The following is a 25,420-nucleotide window of genomic DNA, read 5'->3' on the forward strand; positions in this document are numbered from 1 at the left end:
AGAAATTATCCCCGCAAGAGATGAGGCGTTTCATGCGTACACTACCCAAAATCCAGCGGGCACGAATGTCCCTGCTACTGAGCGCAGCGCAGCTTCAGAGCTGCAGAAGCCCCTGAGTTTATATATATATATATATCATCGTAAACGACGTAGCTTGGGCGTGGAAGCTATATGCAAAAATGCAACGAGAAACAAAGTCGTAAAATCATAAAATATATACAACAGATTTGCTTCGCAGTTTCCTGTGGCTCCCACAACCAACTCTAAACAAAATGGAAGGAATATATATAAAAAATCTATTTATACGAAGAAGGAAAGACGTAAGAAAGGAAGGAAGAGAATTCCAAAAGTACGTTTTCTTTTTTCTTTTCTTTTCACAATATAATGCTTGGGGACATGAAAACGACATTAGCGGTGGGATAAAACTACGAAATGGATCTTGAGAAGTGGACGACAATCAAGTTTGTCAATATCAAAACTTTTTATCATTGTAAATGTTTGCACGGGACCGAGGTGGGACATGTGCTGTGTTGATCAGGGTTTAAGGGATAAGTCCCAGTGTCCTACTACGGGCATCCCCGTCCCAGGACTGTCCCATTACGGACATTCCCGACCCAGGACCGTCCCATTAGGGACATCCTCATCCCATGACCGTCCCATTACGTACATCCTCGTCCCAGATCTGTCCCATGACACATCCCAGCCCTCCTCTACTGGATACAGGGCCGTTCAGAGCCATTCTGGGGGAAGCAATCCCACCAGGGGAACGTGTAGTGAGGGAAGGGCCGTGAAACGAACCAACCCAGCCAGGGGAAACGTGTAGTGAGCGCAGGAACGTGGAACGAACCAATCCGCTGTGGAACAGGAGGACAGACGCCCTTGGCAAAGGCTGAGGCACGGACGCCGTCACACACACACACACACATATATAACTTGCTTGACCAAAATCACAAAGCACCGTCGGGGCATTTCTAACCACCCCAGTCCCACTTCAGGCCACAAATACACCACACGACTGAATCACGAAGACTTCTGCATTACCTCCTGACACACACACTTCAAAACACGTCATGAAACACGTCTATATCGCCACTGTATCATGATCCGGACAACGACGCATCAGATGCCTGAGTATACAAAACCTTTCAGTTATGCTCGACCGGAAACCGCTATAACCCACAGATCCACTCGGATACACAACTCACAACACCTGATGATACCGGTCAGGTCCCTGATTATAACAACCCCCCCCCATCCACTCCCCCCCCCCAACTGGAAACTGCTGTCAACGAGGGAGAGAGACATACACTCAGACGCACAGCACCTGATTATTTACTCCCAAGGGGAAACGGTCGCCTTCGCGTCAAGATTTTCCTAGTGCTGGATGGGGGAGGAGGCGCCTCGGCAGACGTCCGTGTGTGTGCATGTGTGTAGACTGTGGCAATAAGCACCTACGGAGGGACACATCAACTCATCCATCACCTGCTATGTGACAATTACATGTACTTTTGTCTTAAAGGGAGTGGGCACGGTACAAATGACCCATAAACAATAAAACCGTCTGGCAGACTTAGGTAGACTAAGTTCGATGTTGTATCCCCATCACTGACAAGCGAAATGTGTTATAACGACCCTTGAGGACGACGGTACGACTCTCGTATACGATGGCCGAGCCTTCACACACACACACACACACCTCCCCCAAGGGTCGTACAAGTCGTGTTCAAAGACAGTGCCGTCGTGCTCAATGGTCGTGCCGTCGTGCACACACACACACACACACACCTCCCCCAAGGGTCGTACAAGTCGTGGTCAAAGACCGCACCGTCGTGCTCAATGGTCGTGCCGTCGTGCACACACACACACACACACATACATACACCAAGGGTCGTACAAGTCGTGTTCAAAGACCGCACCGTCGTGCTCAATGGTCGTGCCGTCGTGCACACGGTTCGGAGCACCGATCTTAGGGCCCCATATTATCGTGGTCCAGGGCCGCTCCGTCGTGCAGTGTCCGTGTAGAAGAGGCTTATACCATGAATTAGTATGATATCCAAATCATCATATATCGATAATTCAAGAAATGGCCAGATAATCTAGTTTAACACTACCTTATTTAACAATGTCCAGGACCTGTCAAATTATGTAATGGACTTACGTTATCATATAGGATTTCGAATATACAGTATCTTACACTCGGTTATCACAGCGATAATTGATAAGATTTAGATTACTCTTATCAAGAACTCATGACTGATAGATCATCCATTTCCAATCATTTCCCAATAATTCGTAATATGATTACAGTCCTTTAAAAATTCCTCAGAGACATTCGTAATAAGATTTTTTAATATCATCCAGGAATTCTAGACCAGCTTTTAAACAATTTACGAGTCTAATTTGCTGTTCAACGAGAGGAGGAGGAAGAGGTATCACAACGGTCAAGCCTGGAGTGACGGATCTCGTCTTCAACCAAAAAAACTACGGGAAGCAGCTTTCAAACACGACGTAGCACCACCACCACCACGCAAGTCTCGAACCTCAGCTGTCTTGAGACGGAGAGGACAGACGGATCACGAGAGCCGGGGGGGGAGGGGGGGCTCCCAAATAACTTCACAATACACCTAATTATTCCATGATTATTACACGAAGATAATCCGTAAAAAAAGGGGGGGGGTATATGATTATCCAAGTGGGGAGGGGAGAGGAGGGGTGGGGGGTGATGTGGTCTCCTTCCGACAAAAGGTATGAGCCGAGAGACCTCGAGAGACCATCATGACGTCACACATACGTCACTCCGACACCCTCCGTACTACTCCTCCTCCCCCCCAACCCCTCCCTCTCCATTCTCCTCCCCCACCCCCCTTTTAAACCCCTCTTCTCCCGTCCCCCCCATACAAGTGCTTGAAAACTAGACCCGTCAATTACTTGAGGAGGAGAGGGAGGGAGGAGATGGGGGGGGTAAATAACACAACCCTTACGTGACCTGACGGGTCAAGTGTCTGGGCGGGGGAGGGGGGGGGGGAGGATCTAGTGAATGACGTCAGGGATCCATGGGGGGAAGGGTGAGTGCGTGACGTCAAGTCACGTGACTGGTCTGCTTCGTCCATCTCCCCCCACCCCCGTGTGCGTGACACGATGACGACAGAGGTCGGGGGTTGCGTCACGGTGCCCAAAGCCGACGTCAGAAGTCACGCGACGTTCCTACGTCACCGTATGAGAGTGACGTCAAATGGGAGAGGGGGGGGGGGGTCGGTCATCACGTGTTCTGCCCTGTACCAAAGGTGTGACGTCAGGGGGGTCACGTGTTCTACTGACGTCACTGAACGAAACAGTGACGTCAGAGGGGTCGCATCCCACTCCTCCAAGGGTCAGACAATTATGCTCTGACGGACAGACGTCCTATAGTCGACATTTCTTATCTCTTATCTATCACTCGTACAAGCGTCCTGGACCTAATCTATCTTTATCTATCATTCGCGTAAGCCGTCCTCTTCACTGTCAATAAATGATGAACAGACAGACATTAAATCATACCTTTCCTTTCGTTCTGAGTCCTCGTATCTACAGCAAACAGTCACTCACACACAGCCATAAAACCCTATCTATCTATCTATCTATCTATCTATCTATCTATCTATCTATATATATATATATATATATATATATATATATATATATATATATAAAACCTTCGTCTACGCTTTGCGTCATTCCATATGATCCACACGTGTAATCATGCGCGTATAAGAATAACTGTAATTCTGAAGTCATTTTCTTTATCGTCCCCATATATATATGTGTGTGTGTGTGTGTGTGTGTGTGTATATATATATATATATATATATATATATATATATATATATATATATATATATATATATATATATATATAATCAATTTACCTTGGTCAGGATATGAGGCCCTAATAACCTTAGCCAGTGTGATGAGGGGGTGTGGTAGGGGAGGGGGGGAGTTCAAACACGATCGCCTGGGGCCCCCGGGTGATCGTCTAGGGTGCCCCCCGGGGGGGATGGGAAGGACTGTGATCCTTAACAGTACACCAAGGGTGTCCGGGGGGCCTCCCGGATATCCCTCCCTCCCAAGGTATTAACAAAGGTGTCAGGGCTCTCTGTTATGATCGCCTAGCGCACCCTCTCCCTCCTGGCGTCCTCGCAAGTTCAGACGAGTGTCAGCGCCTGGGGCCCCCCGCACCCCTAGTATGATCGGCTGGGGCTCCCGGAGGGCGGGGGGGGGGAGATCCGCGCCGAGTGTGAAGAGGTAGTTTGAGGGTGGGTGGGAGGGGGGGGGGGGGCGAAGTGTGAGCATCACACTCTCCAGCGACTCTACAGGACACATTAAGCAACACGGATATCTCCTTTAATTTCCCCCTTCATGATCGCCAGACCACTACCTCCTACAGGACTCTCTTTGTCTCCCTGGCGCCCCATGTCCCTCTTTGTCTTCCTGACGTCCGAGGTCCCTCTTTGTCTTCCTGACGTCCGAGGTCCCACTTTGTCTCCCTGGCGCCCCATGTCCCTCTTTGTCTTCCCGGCGCCCCATGTCCCTCTTTGTCTTCCTGGCGCCCCATGTCCCTCTTTGTCTTACTGACGTCCCAGGTCCCTCTTTGTCTTCCCTTCCTCGGTCTTGTGATCATAACAGTGGCCGTCCCCAGTGGGCGGGAAATAATTCCAAAAACTACGCCACTGGCCGCCACTTGCTCAACTAGCGAATGAATACATGGTGCAGACGACAGCTCAAGCTTTTTCAGGCTCCGTGGCTATCAAGCGGTGGCCGGTCATCACGCCCCCTTGATGACGACGACGTAACCCTCTCAGGGCGAAGGCACGACCCTTGAGAGCACCATGATACGACCCTTGGGCATGACGGCCTGGCCTCGTACGTGTACCTCAAAGTAAACGGTCGTAAAGCCAGGGGTGTCGCATCCCAGGGTCGTACCGTCGTGCTTTACAGGTCCTAAGGTCTTGGTCCGCGAGACGTACCGTCGTGTTCATGGAACGCACCTTTTGTGCTCCAGGATCGTATCATTGCGGTAGAGGGTCGGGCCGGCGGGGTCCCACGAGAGACTATCGTCGGCAATGTTGCAGTTGAACACCCTAACGGTCGACATTAGACCCCTAATTACAACCGACCATACTTTAACGTATGTCTGACCCACACACACACACACACACACACACACACACACACACACACACACACACACACACACAAATAATCACCTGTAACCGACCCCTCTCTCAGCAATCTCATGTGCCAATAGGGTCGAAACTCCTGAGACGTTAATGAGCTCGTCGACCCTGGTGTTACGCCACCTCTTGCACTCCCTCGTTTACGGAGATGAGGAGGGACCTACCTAATGCTAACCCTAAGATTACGACATCCCCACATGATGATTTCCCACACACCATCACAGGGTCTGTGGTGATCCCTTCATGTTTGATCGTCATTCAACCCACGTCCCAAACTATGGTCGGGCCCTCCACCCCCACAACCAACGCAGTGGTCAACTCACAACCAAAACTATGGAGGTCAGGCCCTCAACCCACATCCAAAACTATGGCCAGGCCTCAACCCACAACCAAAAGGGAAGTCAGGCCTCAACCCACATCCAAACACCCTTGTGTAAGACCTCCCAAAACTATTATCCATTACAACCTTGTCATTCTACACGTAACAGGAAAGCTGTCCTAAGAAGCGTAGGAAATGCCAAACAGCAATGTCTTGATTTTTTTTTCTCTCCCCTTGTTTTCTTTGATTTATGGTTCATTCTGTACAGGACACGGCGGGAAGTCCACTGTCGTCTTGTGCGTGCGATGAAGGTATTCCTCCTCCTCCTCCTCCTCCTCATCCACTTCCTCGACCGGAACTCTTCAACTCAGACCGTCTGCGTCACGGCAGTTCAATCCGGACTTAAATGGCAACATTATTTCTTTCTCGGGGAGAGAGAGAGAGAGAGAGAGAGAGAGAGAGAGAGAGAGAGAGAGAGAGAGAGAGAGAGAGAGAGAGAGAGAGAGAGAGAGAATATGTGGGATTACTACCTTTGTTCACAGGGACTGTTGAACATTCATGTTGCCTCGTTTCTTAGCCATGTGTATATGCATTTATGTCTTTTAATGTGTATGCACACACAACACACACACACACACACACACACACACACACACACACACACACACACACACACATCTGCCTCCGCCAGGCACCCATTCATCGACCTGACCCGAGGGAAGGATGAAACCTAGGTTGGATGTGAGCCGATTGCCGCGCCAACGGTCGAACCCAGGCGGGCCTGTTGCATTAATAAAGGTCTGTGACTCTAATATGTGTGTGTGTGTGTGTGTGTGTGTGTTCGCCTTTGTGGACCAAACGACCATATTTGGACTTCGCCGCTCCCCCCAGCATCACACACCCCCGCTTTTAAGGAAATGTTAAGAGGCAAACCCTTCCAAGATTCCAGGCGCTACCCAGGTAAAACCTGGAGGTGCGCCCATACCATCCTCCCCGACCTAATGAGGCATTTACCAGAGACGAAGAAAGAAAATAGTGGAGAGGGGTAGAGGAGGGGGATCGTGCACTGCTCCCTTGAGGTGCAACGAAGGGAAGAAGAGCTGTTCGCGGGAACGAGCATTCCGGGAATCTTCAAGTGTTCGTACGCACAGCGAATCTCCCGGAGTTTACAAACCTCGTCTGTGTTCCAGACGCCTGGCCGGACGGCGCTGTTTCCTGTTTGGCTCGTTTGTGACGAGATAGATAAATTGATATATATATATATATATATATATATATATATATATATATATATATATATATAGAGAGAGAGAGAGAGAGAGAGAGAGAGAGAGAGAGAGAGAGAGAGAGAGAGAGAGAGAGAGATTCTTACGCCACCGCGTCCGGGTGGTTCTTTGTGCGTCAAGCGTATCAGGTCAAGGGCAAGAGTGTGTGTATGTGTGTGTGTGTGTGTGTGTGTGTGTACACAGGTACTCGGAGCGTCAGTGTGGACTAGCGTTACCGCGCGCTTGAGCGTCTGTGTGATACCCCGTGTGTGTCTGTCTGTAAGCAGGCAGGCACATCTCTACGGATTTCTATCGTTCTCCTTCGACTTGGTGGAGGAGGGGTTATCCTGCGAGAATCGATCCCCGGTGCCGAGAGCCAGCAGGAGAGTGTAGCGACCTGCTGCCGACTGGCTCTGTTCGGGGCCGACCCAGGAGCAGACGCGAAACACCGCGAGTCTTGGGCGGCAGTGACACACCGTGGGGAGACCGCCTCGCTCTTAACTCCGGTCCCTTCTGTCCAGCACGGCGGGTACTGGTGACGAGAGGCCTCGCTCGGGGGAGACCCCCTTTTCCTTCGACCTGACCCGCTTCCTACAAGTGGCTTTCATTCTTTCGGGAGAAGGATGCTTTTTCTTCAGCTTTCTCTCCCCCTCATCCATGCCAAATGCAACTTCCCCATACAAGTGGCACTGGCGCGGTCCTTCAGCTCCTCTATCCTCCAACGAGAGGGTTGTAAACCCTCACCTACCCCTATTACCGGTACATGTCTCCGCTGTTCTCCCCCACGTGAGAGCAACGCAAGTCTGTTCCCAAGCGGGCCAAGAGAGAGAGAGAGAGAGAGAGAGAGAGAGACACACACACACACACACACACACACACACACACACACACACACACACACACACATACACCTGTCCAACGTCGTTATAACCCAAGCTCTCTCCCTAAAGAGTGTCAAACGTACCACCACCCACTCCTCCGCAGTGGGCGGGTGGCTGACCCCTTCTGCGCGACGGGCCGACCCTTGAGCATGACGGTGCGACCCCTGGGTACGATGGTCACCTGGCCCTGAGGGTCAAGACGGGTGTTCACGACCAGGTCGTCACACACAGAGAGAGTCGTGCCGTCGTGCTGCGGGGGGGGTGTCGTATTTTCTCTTAATGAAAGCGTACATAAAATCTAAATGTGACCACGCTAACTAAAGACGACAGCAGCTATTAAGATAAATGTGTCAGGAGCTCAGGCTAACATCAACCTGACAATAGCCTATGACAAGATACATCTCTAATGACCTGATAAAAACTTGAGCCTTTTACGATAAATCTGTTGCTCGTTTTCCTTAGATAAATCTGCCACCAGCTTTGGTTAAGATTAAAAAAAAATCGTAATGAATTTCATATGTACATTTTCGTCAATGTTTTTGTCTCCTCCTGTTGGAACGAAATGTATAGTTTTTGGATTAATTCATTTTTTTTTCGAAGGTGAGGTGAAAACGTGTCCGTCTGGGGTGATGTGAAGGGGTGTTGGTCGAGGGTGAAAAGCAATCACGATTCATCGAGGGTGTACTGAGGGTGTGTTTGCTGGGGTCTCCCTTACCAGCGAAAGAATATGGTGAGCGGTGGCATGCGCGCGTGCGCGGAGGGAGACACGATGCGAATTTCTCTTGACGTTCCCGGAGTGTACTGAATTCCTGAAGCCAATGTCCGTGTATGAAAACCTTACTAATACCAGCGACGCAGACGAAACACACTTAAAAAAAACATTCCTCCCCAAATGTTCACTGTACGCCAATCTGTTTTCGCAATAAGGCGATTAAAACCCAAACGCGCGCACTCCGTAATACACACATACATACAGTTTAACTAGACGACAGTGGATGACCTCACATCTACTCGTACGCCGAGTTTGTATGATCACTATCTAAATCCAAGTTACTCACGCTATACGTCTTCGATGTATATCAACTGACTTATATTTCTCTCTTGTGTCTCCCCTGATGATGTGATTATTACACGAAAGTGCACTTGGGAACTTATCGTGTTTCATTTTCCCCGTGGACTCATAGGAAATATATATATATATATATATATATATATATATATATATATATATATATATATATATATATATATATATATATATATATATCATTCCTTAATATCTGTTTCTCAATACAGGTCCATTCTCTACCATACCCTATCCAGATCAACAATGCACAGAAAACGTCACAACGTAACTCCGTCTTTCGCAATATTACACAGGAAAAACATTAAATACTTCGCGCGCAGATATGGCTCAAATATCTACTTTCGCAGTATTACACAGGAAGACAAAACAAAATACTTCGCACGCAGATATTGCTCAAATATTCATCGGCAATGACGACAAGGGCGAACTTCCACAGGATCGGCAATGATATTTCAACTTCTCGGAATCCCACGTGTCTTGGCCGAACTTGCAAACATGGGTGTTGATGTGTTATTACCCCGGTAGCCATGGCCAGCAGGAGCAGGGGCGAGATAATGATAAGACAGATGAAGGATACATCGCTGGCCGTCTGCCTTGGAGAGACACTTTTTTTTTTTTTCTGAAGTACCACATCTCTGACCGTCCGATTATAGCAGCAGAAGTAGCAGCGGCGGCGGTGGTGACCAGAACACGTTAGTTCTCTCTCTCTCTCTCTCTCTCTCTCTCTCTCTCTCTCTCTCTCTCTCTCTCTCTCTCTCTCTCTCTCTCTCCTCTCTCTCTCTCTCTCTCTCTCCACCCAGTTAGGAATTACACTGTACGCGTACGCATCAGGCCTATCCTCGATCAGTCAGCTCCGTGAGGTGGGTGCGTACCCGAGGAAGGAAGAGAAGGTGGGTGGAGGGACAAGGCAATTCCTTCGACTGACTTCATCTTCGAAGCACACAAGGGCAAGTCTAGTCTCGGGCAGGACTCGACCTCCTTCACTCTACAGCACGTTCCAGCGTGTGGTCTGGAAGCCAGCATCTGACGTCCCACCTCCCGGAACTTGCATAGCAATGACGCCAGACAAAAGTACCTCCCCTGATCCCACTGTTTAAAAGTCCCGTTCGCCAACTTAGCTCTGCAAAATTATGATCATCCCACTGGTTCATTGCCAAGCCATTAGCTTCATGATGATAGTCAACCCCACCCAAAAAGGTCTTACGTCTTTAATTTCAACTCGGAAAAAAAAAAGAAGAAAAGAAACAAGCTGTTGAACAATTGCTACCAGCGGCGTAAGACTGGGATCCACATGAACTGGTTAACCTTGCATGGAGGTGGTCGGAGACGACATATGTATCCATGACCAACTCGGGATGCTTGTGGGTAGTCAGTCGGTCAGTGTTTCCTGCGTGACAAGAGGGCCGCCCCTTGGTGACACGCATCACAGTAATGATGGCGTGTGTGTGTATGGGGAAGAGGAACACAAAGGAATAACATAAATCTCTGATTTATTTACATATGTGTATATATATATATATATATATATATCTATATATCTATAAAACAATGGCATGAGATCAGGTGACAAGACTTATTCAATAAATGGTAATCACAGAATTGAAAGAGAAAACAGGCGAGACGTTGACATATTTACAGATGACATGGGTCACATGATGGGGGTTATACAGAGACAAGACGTCTATATTCTGATGACACAGTCCTATGACTGTGTGGATGAGGAACTGTGTGGATGAGGCCTGTGTGGATGAGGCGTGGATGAGGTGACTGTTAGGAGGTGGAAGAACCCTGGCGGTGACTGGTTTGGCGGGTGCAGACGAAGGACACACGAGCATGTTGAGGCAACAGTTGGCCTGACCAGTTGCTAATGTACCTGTACAGCTGAGTGCGTCGACGCTGCCGCAGCTGCGGCGGCCGAGGCGGCGGCAGCAGCTGCCGCGGCGGCACCCATGCGGGGTACACGACGCGGCATCTGCGGCGTGGTCTGCGGGTGTCGGTCCTCGGCACCGTCGCCCCGTCGGTCTGGCGACGGAGAGCTCCGCGGCGAGACGGACGAGCGGTGACGGCGAGACGTCCTGGGTGACGGGGTCCGAGACTTGGGCTGCGACGCTGGCAGACGGTGGTCCCCCGGGGGCGCCTGGCGCCGGACTCCAGCATGTTCCTCCTCGTAGCACCTGTGGGAGTTAAAAGTGCGCACCGTGGGAGACTTGGGTCCTGCCGGTGTGCGAGCGTCTCCCGTGGCAGAGGGCGGGTACGCTGGCGATTCCTGAGAGTGGTGTGGGGTGGGTGAACACGGCTGGTGGTGGTGGTGATGGTGGTGGTGGTGGGCGCAGGCGTGGCAGGTCCGCTCGTGCGCCAGGCTGGACATGAGGGAGTACAGCGCCGAGCAGTGGTGGCAGGCGCAGCATGGCGGAACACCCGCCTCGAAGGCCAGTCGTCTGGACGTTTCTTGCTCTTCGCTCAGGGGTTGGAGCCGTTCCCACCCTCCGTACCCGGCGGCCTGACCACCGCCCACCGCTCCGTGCACTGCGTCGGGCGTCGTCCTGTGGCGCGCCCTGCCTCGGGCCTCCTGCTCGGGACGATCGCCATCAGCGCCTCCGCTTTGGGACGGCGCGTCGTCCTTCCTCAGCGTGGAGTGAAACTCGTGCGGGCGCGCCTCCCTGGGGACGTCGGAGCCACTGGTCTGCAGAACGATGTGCGCCGTGCTCTTGCAGCGGCGGCCGTACGGTCGCTGCTGCACGGGCCGCTGTGTGGCGCGGTCCAGACTACCCGAGAATGTCATCCTGCGGGCAGCTGGTTGTTCCTGCGGTCGGCTGAGGTCCACTAGGCTCCTGGTGACGATGGGGCTGGTAGCCGTAGTGGTGATGCTGGTGGTAATGGTAGTGGCGGCGGCGTCCTGAGTAGCTGCCGTGGCCACGACAGGAGGAGAGTGAGGCTGGGGCAGTGGCAGGTGCCAGGACCTGCCGGTGGCCAGGGAGGTGCAGGCTGGGCAGGGCACGGCGTGGTGGACGTGCCCGGCGGCGGCTGCGGCAGGAGGCTGAGCGTTGTACGTCATGGTCAATCCCTCGCGGCCGCAAGTGATGGAGCACTGCGCCCCGGTGGCGCCGCTGCCGCCCCACCGCCAGTGTTCCACCGGCGCCCCACTGGCCATGAGGGGCCGCCCACTCAGGCTGGAGGTGGAGGTAGGCGTGACGTGGGCGTACTGCACAGGAGCCATGGTGGCAGTACCAAAGGTGAAGTTGGCCTGAAGGGTCAGCTCGCGGGAGCACACGGGCGACTCCTGGTCCTTCTTGTCGAGGTGGTGGTGGCGGTGGGTGGTGGAGGTGGAGGCGGCGGGGGGCGTGGACTCCCCATGATCCATGACTAGTGTCCAGGTTTTCTCCTCGCCCTGCCGTACAACATGGTTCTGGCTGACAGGGTCATGCTGGCGGCGAGGATCATGGCGAAGGAGAGGTGGTACGCGGGCAAGGGGAAGGGGCCATCGGACCCCTCACCATACCGAACGGGGGGGGCGCACACCACCCTCGACTTATCCCTATCTCACCACAGCCCACACTCTATCACGACACCCATAAACAACACTTGGGGTCTAGTGTCCACACTCCCTGAAATGAAAGATCACTATGAACCTGTGTGGAGGAGGGGGAGCGACGGAGGCGTAAACAACCATCAGTGGTGACTCAGGAGGAGGCGGATGACGTAGGAGTCGACGGAGGCGTGGCCGTTGTACCAGAAGAGGAGGAGGACCAGTCCCTGGAGGAAGAGGATCGGCACGGTCATGCTGTGGTCCGGGGCGTGCAGGAGGGAGACCTGGGGGTCGGCCAGCCCCCCAGCGAACAGCTGAGGGTTGCTTGCCAACAGGGTGTGGGCGGCTTGCTCCCCACTCACCGCATAGCTCACCTCGCTGGGCCACATGATCAACGCCGCACTGTGTGGCTTGCGCTGTGAGTACCCTGATCCTCGAGCGCCCTCAGCAGTCCGCAACACGTGCCATGTACAATAACAAGTTAGCGTCGACAGGTTGTTGCCGTATGCGACTACGAGTTCCCAAAGACGTACACCAGTGCGTCCAGCCCTCCCTCCCTCTCTCTCTCTCTCTCTCTCTCTCTCTCTACAAGTGCGTCAACGCTCCCGCTGGAGATGTGTATCGAGCCGCTTTCAAACAACCCCCGCTGAAGAAGTAAATACCACACCTGAAGTCTTCGGTTGAGGGCCAACGGCTTCCACAAAACAAACCCTCTGGCGGCACAGTAAGAGAGGAGGGTGGGGGAAGAAGAACGGCTATAATACTCTCAAAGAGTAAGAAGAAGGGCGGAGAGGGTACAGCCCTGGGCCGGGTAGGGAGAGCTCTCTCTCTCTCGTTCAGGCTCCTGCAACAGCTGGTGTGAGAAGAGGGGTAGCGAGGCCGGGGTAGTACACGGTCTCCACACACACACACAACCTCTCCTTAGCAGTGCTGCCTGGCAATTGAGCGCCCAGCGAGACCCAGCCACGATATATACTGTGGAGCAACCCTCCCGAGGCGGCCCCTCCCCCTCTCCCTCCCTCCGTCCGTCTCACACAATCCCCCCAACACACACCCAACCCCCCTCCACGCGTCCAAGTTACCACACCATCAACACGATCCTTTCCAGTCGACAAGCCATGTCATGAAATTCTCTCTCTCTCTCTCTCTCTCTCTCTCTCTCTCTCTCTCTCTCTCTCTCTCTCTCTCTCTCTCTCTCTCTCTCAACACCCCCCCCCCACACGATCTGAGCTGCGACCCTCAGGGACAACACGAAGGGGGGGAGGGGGCCACTGGCTTTGTTTATTACCCAGACGCAGCAGAAGCAGCAGCAGCAGATGATGAGCGAGCGTTCTCATGAGGGTCAGTCAGCGCAAACACACACAACACACACACACACACACACACGGTTGCCGCGAGCCGTACCAGAAGACAGACACAGGCCGCGTGACCAACTCCTGACTCACAATATGTACGACGTCCGGTACCACATTGTACCATGTTACATTTCGTACATTAGCTTTTCCCTCCGCTCCACAAACCCTACCCCCTCCCGTGGTCCATGACATATATAAATATAAATATAAATATAAATATAAATATAAATATATTTATATATATGTATATAAATATTTAGATATATATATATATATATATATATATATATATATATATATATATATATATATATATATATATATATAACAACGGCCTCAAGTTGACTTGTTTTCTTAACACAGCCATGTATTTCGTCCACTGTACTTCTGATCCACTTAAATAAGGCGAGGACAGTAGTAGACGAGGCTTTTTGAAATAGATGCTCATTCAAATACTCAAAGGTTAGGGCAGTGGCAGACGGGGCTTTTGAAATAGATACTCATTCAAATACTCACTTTAGAGAAAATACAAGGAACCAACCCTGCTCAATAGATTATACAATGAACACTAGAACGAAAGAGAAAGACAAGAGAGACAATCGTATTTCAAGTCACTAATCGAAAGTTGCTCATCCATCCAGGCCCCTGAATGACCGTCGCAAACATCCACCTAAAATCTTCCACATCATCCCCGTCGCAAACTCCACATCACCCCCGTCGCAAACTCCACCTCGATATCAACTCTCACGGAACACCACAGCGTCACGAAGAGGCGAGTCTTAAATGGTATACACACACACACACACACACACACACACACACACACACACACACACAGAACAGGAGACCACCCCGCCCCCCAACCCCCTAACGCTCAGCTTCGATCAGATCTTCTGAAGGTGGCGACACCCTAAGGTTACTCTGGCGACCTGGGTGGGGGTCACCCTGGCAGCGGGCGCACGCAGAGGGAGGAAGGGAAGAGGGAGAGGGGTGGAACATACCACAAACAACAGCCACCACACACACACACACACACACACTCAAGGGGTGCTCGCCACGTGTCTCCCCTTCAGCATTACAACGCCTCACCCCCCACCCCATCCAGGGGTGGATGAATTAGTCAACTTCTCCTGGTGTAGTAACCTGCACGTGTTGCCCAACGATCTAGTGGCGGGGGGGGACACGGGTGCCGGTGTAAGGGGAGGAGGGACGTGGGCTGGTGGTGGTGGGGTTGCCTGGCTGGTTCAGGGTAAGAATTTACTGAAGAGGCCAGGAGTGCTTATGAGGAGCGGGGGTATATACGTATGCGGTGTGTGTGTGTGTGTGTGACGGAGGGATACACGAGGTCAAAGCCAGACATATGCGGTTCATGTTCCACTTATCTCAATTACACCGCGAGAGCGAGGGTAATATGTGATGATGATGATGATGATGATCATGATGTTGTTGCCCACGGCTCCAACACATTCTTCCTCCCCCCCCCCCCCTCTCTCTCTCTCTCTCTCTCTCTCTCTCTCTCTCTCTCTCTCTCTCTCTCTCTCTCTCGTCCCCACGAGGACGAGTGGGTCGCCATCGCGGGAGCAGACGACTCCCGGGGTGGCAGCGTTCAAGGCACAGGGAGGGAGGGTTAAGAGCCGACAGTGGTGGTGGTGGCTGCTGCTGCTGCTGCTGCTGGCGGGAATATTAAGGATTCCCCGACACTTCCTCTGACATCAGTGAAACACAAACATGGGGACGTACTTCTACCCCTGACACGAGGAGAGAGGATAGAAGAGAAGAGAGGAGTGGAGAGGAGAGGAGAGGAGAGAGAGAGGAGAGGAGAGAGAGAGTGGATAGCCAATTGTCTCGTCAACACCAGCCGGACGAGAACTCTACCTCTCAGGGCAGCTAAAGAAAGTCGAGACCCTTGTCAGCCCCTCCTCCTCCTCCTCCTCCTGTTGTGACACACGGCCGCTAGAGGGCACCGAGGACATGTTTACCAACAGCCTGCCCGCTACTGACGTACACAAACGACTCGTAACCTTCCCCCCCTCTCCCCCCAACACCCGGGTCTCTTCCCAGGGAAGGTCCAGGCCAGTTAACGTCACTAGGACCATATCGTGCGAGGGTGTAATTACCCATTTTGTAATTGGCTGTTCGTCCCTGTACGAGGGAGGAAGTTCGAAACATCTGAACTTCTTTTTTTTTTTCCCCACAAGTATAAAACTTATCACACTTGTGTGTGTGCGGTCCACACTGACCATCTCCTCATTGCTATCCTCACTCCATTCATCCACTACTCTCCTGCTATAAGTGTACTTTTCTATATCCTTTCTATACAGCTCCTTGCTTAAGTGTACTTATCTATATCCTTTCTATACAAGTCCTTGCTTACCTTTATGCTATGACCTCTTGCTGTGCTATCCATTCATCTCTCGAAATACTGATAACCATATATCAAGATCGCTTAGAAACTTTAAAAAAAAAGGTAATTATGATCAGGTCATCTATCTTCCTAATTAGGCGACTTCAAGGCCTCTATAAGTCTCTTAACTCAGGTACCATCTTTGATAACCCTCCTTTCGACCTCCTCTATTACTTCCTTGCGCTTCGTTAAGTAGGGTGGATCCACTCCAGACACACAATTATCCTAGCCTTTGGCCTGACGTAAATTGTGAAGAACTTGTTCGTTTATTCCTTAGTCACGTACATGAATGCTACTGTAACGTTTGCCAACACCCAGTTCGTTCCCTTTACTACTTTCCTTGAGTGGGACTCCAGGCGACAGGTTGGGAAAGACTTAAGACGTCAAAAATTTGAAAACTCCCTCTCGACACACACACAAAGATTCCTACGACTTGCTTCCCCTGCAGGATCTAATATTAAAACTGTGGCATCATCATCATCATCATCATCATCATCATCATCATCATCATTATCATCATCATCATCATTACCATCATTATCATCATCATTATCATCATTACCATCATCATCATCATCAACTTTGTCTTCCGCTTGGGACGAATTTCGTCGGCCAAGCCGCCCCATACAAACTTCGGAAGTACGTGTGTCTAAGTCTCCTTGTGGTGCAAGCTGATGTAATATCCCCCCCTCCCCAACCCTTTCCCCCTACACCTCTCTCTCTCTCTCTCTCTCTCTCTCTCTCTCTCTCTCTCTCTCTCTCTCTCTCTCTCTCGACCTTGGCACCGTCCGCAAAGTCAAACCCCTTCCGGGCGGAGTCATATCCACGTCGATCAGGCAGAGCAAATGTCCCATGACAGACAGACACAGGCCATCTCTTTTTTTTTCCTCCCTTTTTCCCCCCCTCACCCCAAACATGACCTCAACCCATTTCAAGAAGGCTCCCCTAACAAGCGTCCTCCGCGTGTGTGTGTGTGTGTGTGTGTGTGTGTGTGTGTGTGTGTGTGTGTGTGTGTGTGTGCGTCCTGGCTTTATGGAGGGATATCCTTCATCCTACTCTTGCTGGTGGCGGGTCTCTGCCACTCACAACACTCGCCTCATCATGTCCTCTACCTCCCTAACTCCCTCATGACGACAGTCTCTCCCTTCCTCATCTCCCTCCCCTTACTCTCCCTCTTCCCTCCTGTTGCTGTTGCAGGCCAACATCCCTCCCTCTTAGGCTCTCATATAGTCAGACACGTCGTCCCCTCGGAAGGGTTCCCTTCCCCGCAAAACACCTTGCGGAGAGAGAGAGAGAGAGAGAGAGAGAGAGAGAGAGAGAGAGAGAGAGAGAGAGAGAGAGAGAGAGAGAGAGAGAGAGATATTGTAAAGATGTGGTTGAGGAGCGGGGACTCTGGGGTGGGTCGCCTTCGTTTTCTGGTTGTGGTTCATGTGGGTGGGTATGTGAGAGTGGGGGTGGCTGGGGTGGGGTGGCAATGGCACAGACTACCGGTAGAGTAAGGTCGCGTGGAGGCTAAAATAGGCGGCGTTACCTGTGGTCTAAATGTGTCTCTTTTGGAGGGGTATGAGAGTGTGTGTGTGTCTCTCTCTGGTGAGGAGAAGGTCGGTGTCGGTCCGGGTCGGTCCATGCTGTCAGTCAACTCAAGTCTTGGGTGCATCCAGTTTAAGGCTTGTCAAGAGGCCTGTGTGTGTGTGTGTGTGTGTGTGTGTGTGTGTGTGTGTGTGTGTGTGTGTGTGTGTGTGTGTGTGTGTGTTGGGAACCCCAGGCTGGAGACAGAGACAGGGAGAGTAATTTACGTCGGTCCAAAAATATTTGGTGCGTGTAAGGACTCTTGTGACCGTTCCATATTCTTCCTACGTGTAATATCACTACTGTCACAGTGTGGAGTTCTACGCTCGTGGGACCCCCCCCCCCCCCCCCCCAACACACACACACACACACACACACACACACACTACCATCCTCTCTTGACACATATGATATACTACTTTATTCATTAATCCATCTCGAAGACGCGTGTGCTGCTGATGGTGAAAAGAGGAGTGGGACGTCACCTAGCGTGAGACGCGATGCCTGGTTGCTGTCAGGCGTCTGGTCGATCGGAGGGTCTGGCGCAACTATACCCGTCGTGTGCGCGGACAAACGTGCGTTATGACCTGCGTCGGCGTTTGCGAGGTAACCTGACGACGCTCCGAAATGGATCGCGTCGCTAGGACCCTGCGGCAACCCCCTTGTGTTCGTGGAGCGTTGGGGGTAGATGTAGGTTATCAATGACTTCCTGTCCAGTGCGCCGGGTCGAAGATGTCACGGGTGGGGAAACGGGGTGGAAGAACGGGTCATGCAGGAGGAGGAGGAGGAGGAGGAGGAGGAGGAGGAGGAGGAGGACGACGACGACGACGAGGAGAAGGAGGAGGAGGAATAGGAGGAGGAGGAGGAGGAGGAGGATTGTTGAGCCTAAGTGTGTGTGTGTGTGTGTGGGTGGGGGGATTTCGGTCGGTCGACATCTTTAAAGGGACTACGTTCCGAGGTTTGGTTGGGTGGAGTGGTTGGGGGCCGCTACTCCTCCTACGAGTCATGGAGTGGTATTATGGGAGGTGACGTGCGCCTGGCGGGCCGACAGGAAGTTCGCAAGCCGCCCCACACACACACACAAGCACACGGTGTGGTGTTGCTTTATAGCGTTACGTGTTCTGAGGCAAGCACCGCGTCAAAGATAACAAAAGAAGTGCACGGTGACCAGTGCAGCTGAGGATGGACGGGCGTCTAAGGAACGGGTCTGGGGGAGGGAGTTCTCTCGTCTGTGCTCAGTCTGGGATACACGCAAGTACTGACGTGGGATTTGGGGAAAAGACGGGAGGCGATTGGTACTGGAAATGATTGCGGAGGAAGACGGGTTAACGAGGGGTTGGGTTGGGTTGGTGGGTGAGTGGGATGGACACTGGGTCGATCGTTTGAGAGGATGGCGATTTTCAAAGTCCTCTGGAAATGGTGGTTAGGTGAGTGGATATAGGATGGGAAAGGACAGGGAAAGACAGGGAGGCTGGATGGTACTGCCAGACTTTCGAGACGGGTACTGTTGTGTCTGTCTGTCTGTCTGCTTCAAGAAAGGTACCACGTCTGTCCGTTTCCCTGCTGTATTGAGAGAGAGAGAGAGAGAGAGAGAGAGAGAGAGAGAGAGAGAGAGAGAGAGAGAGAGAGAGAGAGAGAGAGAGAGAGACGCCTAAATCTGATGCGGGAGCCACTACGGTTGAGCGTCTAATATTCTATCCCAATTTTGGGAAAGAGATCTTGAGACAGTTGTGATATTGTGTAGCTACTTGTGTCTTGTGTTATGTGGTATCTGTTAGTGTGTGTGTGTGTGTGTGTGAGGGGGGGTGTCTGGGTTGGGTTGTGGGGTGGGAGTGAGAGGGGGAGAGGTGTCGGTCTTGGGTTGTGTGGGAGGGGGTGAGTGAGTGGTGATTCATGAGAGGGGCTGACATAATAAATTTATTAGGTCGCCACCGAAAAAAAAAAAAAAGAGGAGGTCCAGGAAAGTGGTTAATTGTGGTAATTGCGGCATGCATGCGAGGCAGGTGGGAGGTGCGTGGAAGGCGTTTAAGTGCGTTCTATAAATGTCATGTTCTTGAGCGTTTTTTTTTTTTGTTTAAAAATAAAAAAAAGTCCACTGACACTATTTCTTGTATTGTGTCTTTCATAATAAGTTGCTGTTTACAAGTTTTATCTTTTGTAAACAGATCCCTTCCTCTCGTCCACACAGTCAGTTTTATGATACGCATGTTGCCAGACTTGAACGCACCCGAAAACCCCATTCGGATATTCACTTGCTTACCAAATGGCGTCCTAGCTACACGTCTCTTCGTTGTATATCAACTGACTGTTATATTTCTCTCTTGTGTCTCCCCTGATGATGTGATTATGACACGAAAGTGCACTTGGGAACTTATCGTGTTTCATTTCCCTATAGATTCAGGAGCGCGCGACACATTCCACGACGAAAAAAAAAAAAAAAAAATCCTCGCCTGCTACCCTTTCCCATTCTTATCTTTAGACGGTGATAATACAGGAGGGAGGAATTACCAGCACCACAAATCCCCCACCCACCCACCCACCCCCTCACGGTCGCCTTGTACGACACGCGGGTGAACCGTGGGCAGTATTCTTCCTGCTTTGTCCCCATATCGAAAAAAAAAGCCCCCGAATACCGCGTTAGCAAAACATAGAATACTTTGCAAAACATGAATGGCAAGCGGTCCTACTGAGTGGGCACGCGAGTTCGAAACCCGAAACCGCAGAGGAGGAAAGACCTTGTCTCTCTCTCTCTCTCTCTCTCTCTCTCTCTCTCTCTCTCTCTCTCTCTCTCTCTCTCTCTCTAACACCATTCATCCCCCCAGCCGCCCCCCCCCCTTTTTTTTTTCCATAGGGACTTCTACCCCCATGACTGGAGGAGACTGAAACCCCGAAAGGTCAACGAGAAACGACCTGATCTGCGCGGAACTGTACAGGTACACCATGTGGACCCGTCCGTCCATGACCCGTGGTTCAGTAAACACAGGATAACATGAAGGAAGGAAGGAGGGAGGGAGGGAGGAGAGAGGGTGGTTTCCCCCCACCGACACCCAGGCGACTGGACAGGTTCCATACCACCTTTCAAGCCAAGGTCGAACGGTGTCACCACCTGACCACCCAAACCGCTTTGCACTGCGCCTGTCCACGTCACCCACGCAGGGCGGAGGGAAGCGCCTGCGTCCGGTGCTGTCTGGTTATCACCGAAGTGCCTGTCCACGTCACCCACGTAGGGCGGAGGAAGGCGCCTTCGTCCGGTGCTGTCTGGTTATCACCACCCACATGTCAAACGGGCCTTCCACCTTCGGGTTGTTTAGTGTGCGTCCCATGATCATCCAGCGAGAGGGATGAAAGGCTAAAAGAATTACAGGTGATATATGGGGGGTGTTGTGTTTAATGCTGTCAGACCCGCTGTGGGCTGGTGATTATGAAATTGTTATGAACTAAAATTCCATGACGTAAACTTTAAAACAAGGGAGTCTTTTACCCTGTTGTAGACTTACGTAACAGCCCGATATACACAGGCAAAAGACCCCGGCAAAACGCATGAAACTCCCGGATGAGCGCATCGAACCCGTTCGGTTCGTGTTATCTGGGTTTTACGACAACCTATTCCCCCCCCTCCCAGGGGCAGGGGTCATCATCGACCGAGGCAACCAAAACCCCCCAGGTGTAAACATCCTAGCGAAAAATATAATCAGGCGGTCAATTGTGAGACCATACGCGTTCTACCAGGTTATATGGTGCATCATACGCGTTCTACCAGATTATATGGTGCATCATACGCGTTCTACCAGGTTATATGGTGCATCATATGCGCTCTACCAGGTTATATGGTGCATCATACGCGCTCTACCAGGTTATATGGTGCATCATACGCCCTCTACCAGATTATATGCTGCATCATACGCGCTCTACCAGCTTATATGGTGCATCATACGCGCTCTACCAGCTTATATGCTGCATCATACGTCCTCTACCAGCTTATATGGTGCATCATACGCGCTCTACCAGGTTATATGCAGCATCATACGCGCTCTACCAGCTTATATGGTACTTGTGCTAGCGGGCAATCCCCTTATACCCTCATACAAACGTCACATATGCGCTCGGAATAAATCAACAAAGGTTGAGTTATACAACAAGGGGCGTTGTACGTCCAGCCGTATGGTAATAAAGAATCAATAAAGACTGAGTTACATAACGAGAGGCTTACACGTTCAGCCAGAGAGAAAAACAGAACCAATAAAGACTCAAGTGACATATGTTTACCATAAGACTCACAGATCGTAACAAGAACAAAGAACAATACACTAGAACGTTCTTCTTTGGAAGACTTGTGCCGCTTGTGACAGGACGTGGCATAATAACATGCGAAAAGAATGTTCTCGGAAAAAATGTCAAGAACATCTGCATTAAAACTTTCACGTCCAGAGGTGGAATATTCTACGTCCAGAGGTGGAATATTCTACGTCCTGAGGCGGAATATTCTACGTCCAGAGATGGAATATTCTACGTCCTGAGGCGGGATATTCTACGTCCGACGGTGGAACATTCTATGTCCGACGGTAGAATATTCTTCAAGCTTTGAGACTCGGGTTGAAGCTCCAAGCTTAAACCTTTACGTAATGGACGTGGCATTCAAAGTATACTTATACAGGTCTTATAACACCCCGCTCTATTGGATGGAAAATTAATTGTGTGTGTGTGTGTGTGTGTGTATAAAGTATTTCGACGAAACATTCCGAAACAGGCGTCATGGGTTTCTGACATGCCATTCTGGTTCTTCAGGTAGATGGGCGGAGGGAAAAAAAAAAAGTAAAACAAAAGAGCAAAACACACGTTTCTAGAGAGTGCATGATTGAAGCGTTTATTGTGTTATTGACGACCCATGTAAAGAGGGGGGGGGGGAGGTTCAATATATATATATATATATATATATATATATATATATATATATATATATATATATATATATATATATATATATATATATATATCTTTTCTTTCTTTCAAACTATTCGCCATATATATATATATACATATATATATGTAAGGCATGTGTACGTGTAGGAAGAGAGGAAAGTGATTGGTTCTCAGTGAATGTAGGTTTGCGGCAGGGGTGTGTGATGTCTCCATGGTTGTTTAATTTGTTTATGGATGGGGTTGTAAAGGAGGTAAATGCAAGAGTCCTGGAAAGAGGGGCAAGTATGAAGTCTGTTGGGGATGAGAGAGCTTGGGAAGTGAGTCAATTGTTGTTCGCTGATGATACAGCGCTGGTGGCTGATTCATGTGAGAAACTGCAGAAGCTGGTGACTGAGTTTGGTAAAGTGTGTGGAAGAAGAAAGTTGAGAGTAAATGTGAATAAGAGCAAGGTTATTAGGTACAGTAGGGGTGAGGGTCAAGTCAATTGGGAGGTGAGTTTGAATGGAGAAAAACTGGAGGAAGTGAAGTGTTTTAGATATCTGGGAGTGGATCTGTCAGCGGATGGAACCATGGAAGCGGAAGTGGATCATAGGGTGGGGGAGGGGGCGAAAATTTTGGGAGCCTTGAAAAATGTGTGGAAGTCGAGAACATTATCTCGGAAAGCAAAAATGGGTATGTTTGAGGGAATAGTGGTTCCAACAATGCTGTATGGTTGCGAGGCGTGGGCTATGGATAGAGATGTGCGCAGGAGGATGGATGTGCTGGAAATGAGATGTTTGAGGACAATGTGTGGTGTGAGGTGGTTTGATCGAGTAAGTAACGTAAGGGTAAGAGAGATGTGTGGAAATAAAAAGAGCGTGGTTGAGAGAGCAGAAGAGGGTGTTTTGAAATGGTTTGGGCACATGGAGAGAATGAGTGAGGAGAGATTGACCAAGAGGATATATGTGTCGGAGGTGGAGGGAACGAGGAGAAGAGGGAGACCAAATTGGAGGTGGAAAGATGGAGTGAAAAAGATTTTGTGTGATCGGGGCCTGAACATGCAGGAGGGTGAAAGGAGGGCAAGAAATAGAGTGAATTGGAGTCATGTGGTATACAGGGGTTGACGTGCTGTCAGTGGATTGAAGCAAGGCATGTGAAGCGTCTGGGGTAAACCATGGAAAGCTGTGTAGGTATGTATATTTGCGTGTGTGGACGTGTGTATGTACATGTGTATGGGGGGGGGGGTTGGGCCATTTCTTTCGTCTGTTTCCTTGCGCTACCTCGCAAACGCGGGAGACAGCGACAAAGTATAAAAAAAAAAAAAAAAAAAAAAAAAAAAAATATATATATATATATATATATATATATATATATATATATATATATATAGTGTGTGTGGCTATCGCACAACGAACAGACGGACGCACGCAATGACATATGACCATCCGCTACGCCACATACACACACGTAGGCGACACAAGAAAGAGATAACTGTAACGAAGAGAAAAAAAAAGCAGAATGGTTGAGAGAGAGAGAGAGAGAGAGAGAGAGAGAGAGAGAGAGAGAGAGAGAGAGAGAGAGAGAGAGAGAGAGAGAGAGAGAGAGAGAGTATGCAGGCTAGGGGCCGCATGCACATTCTGTGCATGCGGCCCCTAGCAAATGGAGTGTGTTACAAGGGCGTGTGGCCACGTGGGACCCCAGTCGAATATTAATAGTATGGACACTGGCGGTGGTGTATGTCTCCCAGTGGTGGTGGTGCTGGTGTGTGTGTGTGTGTGTGTGTGTGTGTGACCAGAAGACCACAAGCCCCTCCTGCTGGTGCTCTTGTAGACAAGACGTTCCCTGTTTGTTCCTGCTCTGCTGCAGGAGACGACGGGTGTTCAAGTACTCTGGGAGGTGGGTGGGCACGACCAAGCCCGGCCCATCTGGCACTCTCGATAGCCTTCGACGACGCCGCCACTCGTGCCAGACACCCATGCCACTCTCACCCCTCCGTCGACGACCACCACCACCACCCTCCTCCCTCACACCTCCCTGCTTGTATCAAACACGCGCTGACGACTATGGGTTCTGGGTCAGTGGGAGGGGGGCGAGGGGGCGAGTGCTTCACGCAAGCGCCGGAGACGAACGCAACGTTACGAAGAACGGGTACACTACGTGCCGCTGTCGTAAACTTAAGATCTGTCGCAACTCGGCTGGACAGGGCTTAAAATTAAGTCCAGCTTAACTGCTGTACCCAGAGTGTACTTAACAGGCTCAAACACGAACGTCAACGACCTTGGACGAGCGACGGTACGATCGCTGGGGTATAACAATGGCCTGGCCTCTGACTACTTGATGGTGGTACCCAAGGGTTGTTCTGCAGTCGTATTCGAGGGTCGTAAAGTCCTTAATGAGGCCGACGATGAGATCATCTGGGTCTGACAACCCTGGCTTCTGCCCTTCCCAGAGAGGCGTGGGGCACTCACGAAGAATATGCCCTCCCTCGAGAGGCGTGGGGAATCCAGGAAGAATAGACACACGTTTAAGTACAGACCCGGTCACAGTGCAGGTCGTGTCGCCGTCATGTCCAGAACAAGCAACACCTCACGACAGTGATGACCGAAGGAACAGCGGTACGTTGAGGGTGAACGCTGAGGCCACAAGCTTTTAAAATGACTCGACTGCAATCAAGCAGGCGCATCAAAACGCACCGTCAGAGTCCCCCCTCAGAGACAGATGCACGTGAGGCGCGCCGTGCTCTGACGATGGTGTGGGCGAGGAAGGACCGTAAGGGAGAGGGTCTGGAGGGAGGGAGGAGAGGAGGATTCAACAACGAGGAAGCAAGGCGAGAGGGACTTGACAATAAACCCCCACAATGAGGAAGACGCGGGACGAGGAACAGGAAAGGCGAGAGCGGGAT

General features: G+C 50.8%; 1 protein-coding gene across 11 annotated transcripts in view; it reads right to left on the reverse strand.

Moving 5' to 3' along the window:
* The window catches only part of Pkn (serine/threonine-protein kinase N), a 418,274-nt gene that overhangs the window by 189,363 nt on the left and 203,491 nt on the right, over positions 1 to 25,420 (reverse strand). For 5 of the 11 annotated variants that reach the window (XM_071661069.1, XM_071661068.1, XM_071661067.1 and 2 more), the window contains exon 1: positions 10,639 to 13,272. The exons of 3 other annotated variants lie outside the window; for them this stretch is intronic. In XM_071661069.1, the coding sequence (XP_071517170.1) occupies positions 10,639 to 12,126 (1,488 nt within the window). In that variant the 5' untranslated portion in view covers positions 12,127 to 13,272. Of the gene's footprint in view, positions 1 to 10,638; positions 13,300 to 25,420 lie in introns of those variants that run through there. 3 more of the 11 variants (XR_011712615.1, XR_011712616.1, XR_011712614.1) reach the window with 2 other exon arrangements.

This window comes from Panulirus ornatus, chromosome 73, assembly GCF_036320965.1.
Source record: "Panulirus ornatus isolate Po-2019 chromosome 73, ASM3632096v1, whole genome shotgun sequence".
In the NCBI taxonomy this organism is placed as follows: domain Eukaryota; kingdom Metazoa; phylum Arthropoda; class Malacostraca; order Decapoda; family Palinuridae; genus Panulirus; species Panulirus ornatus.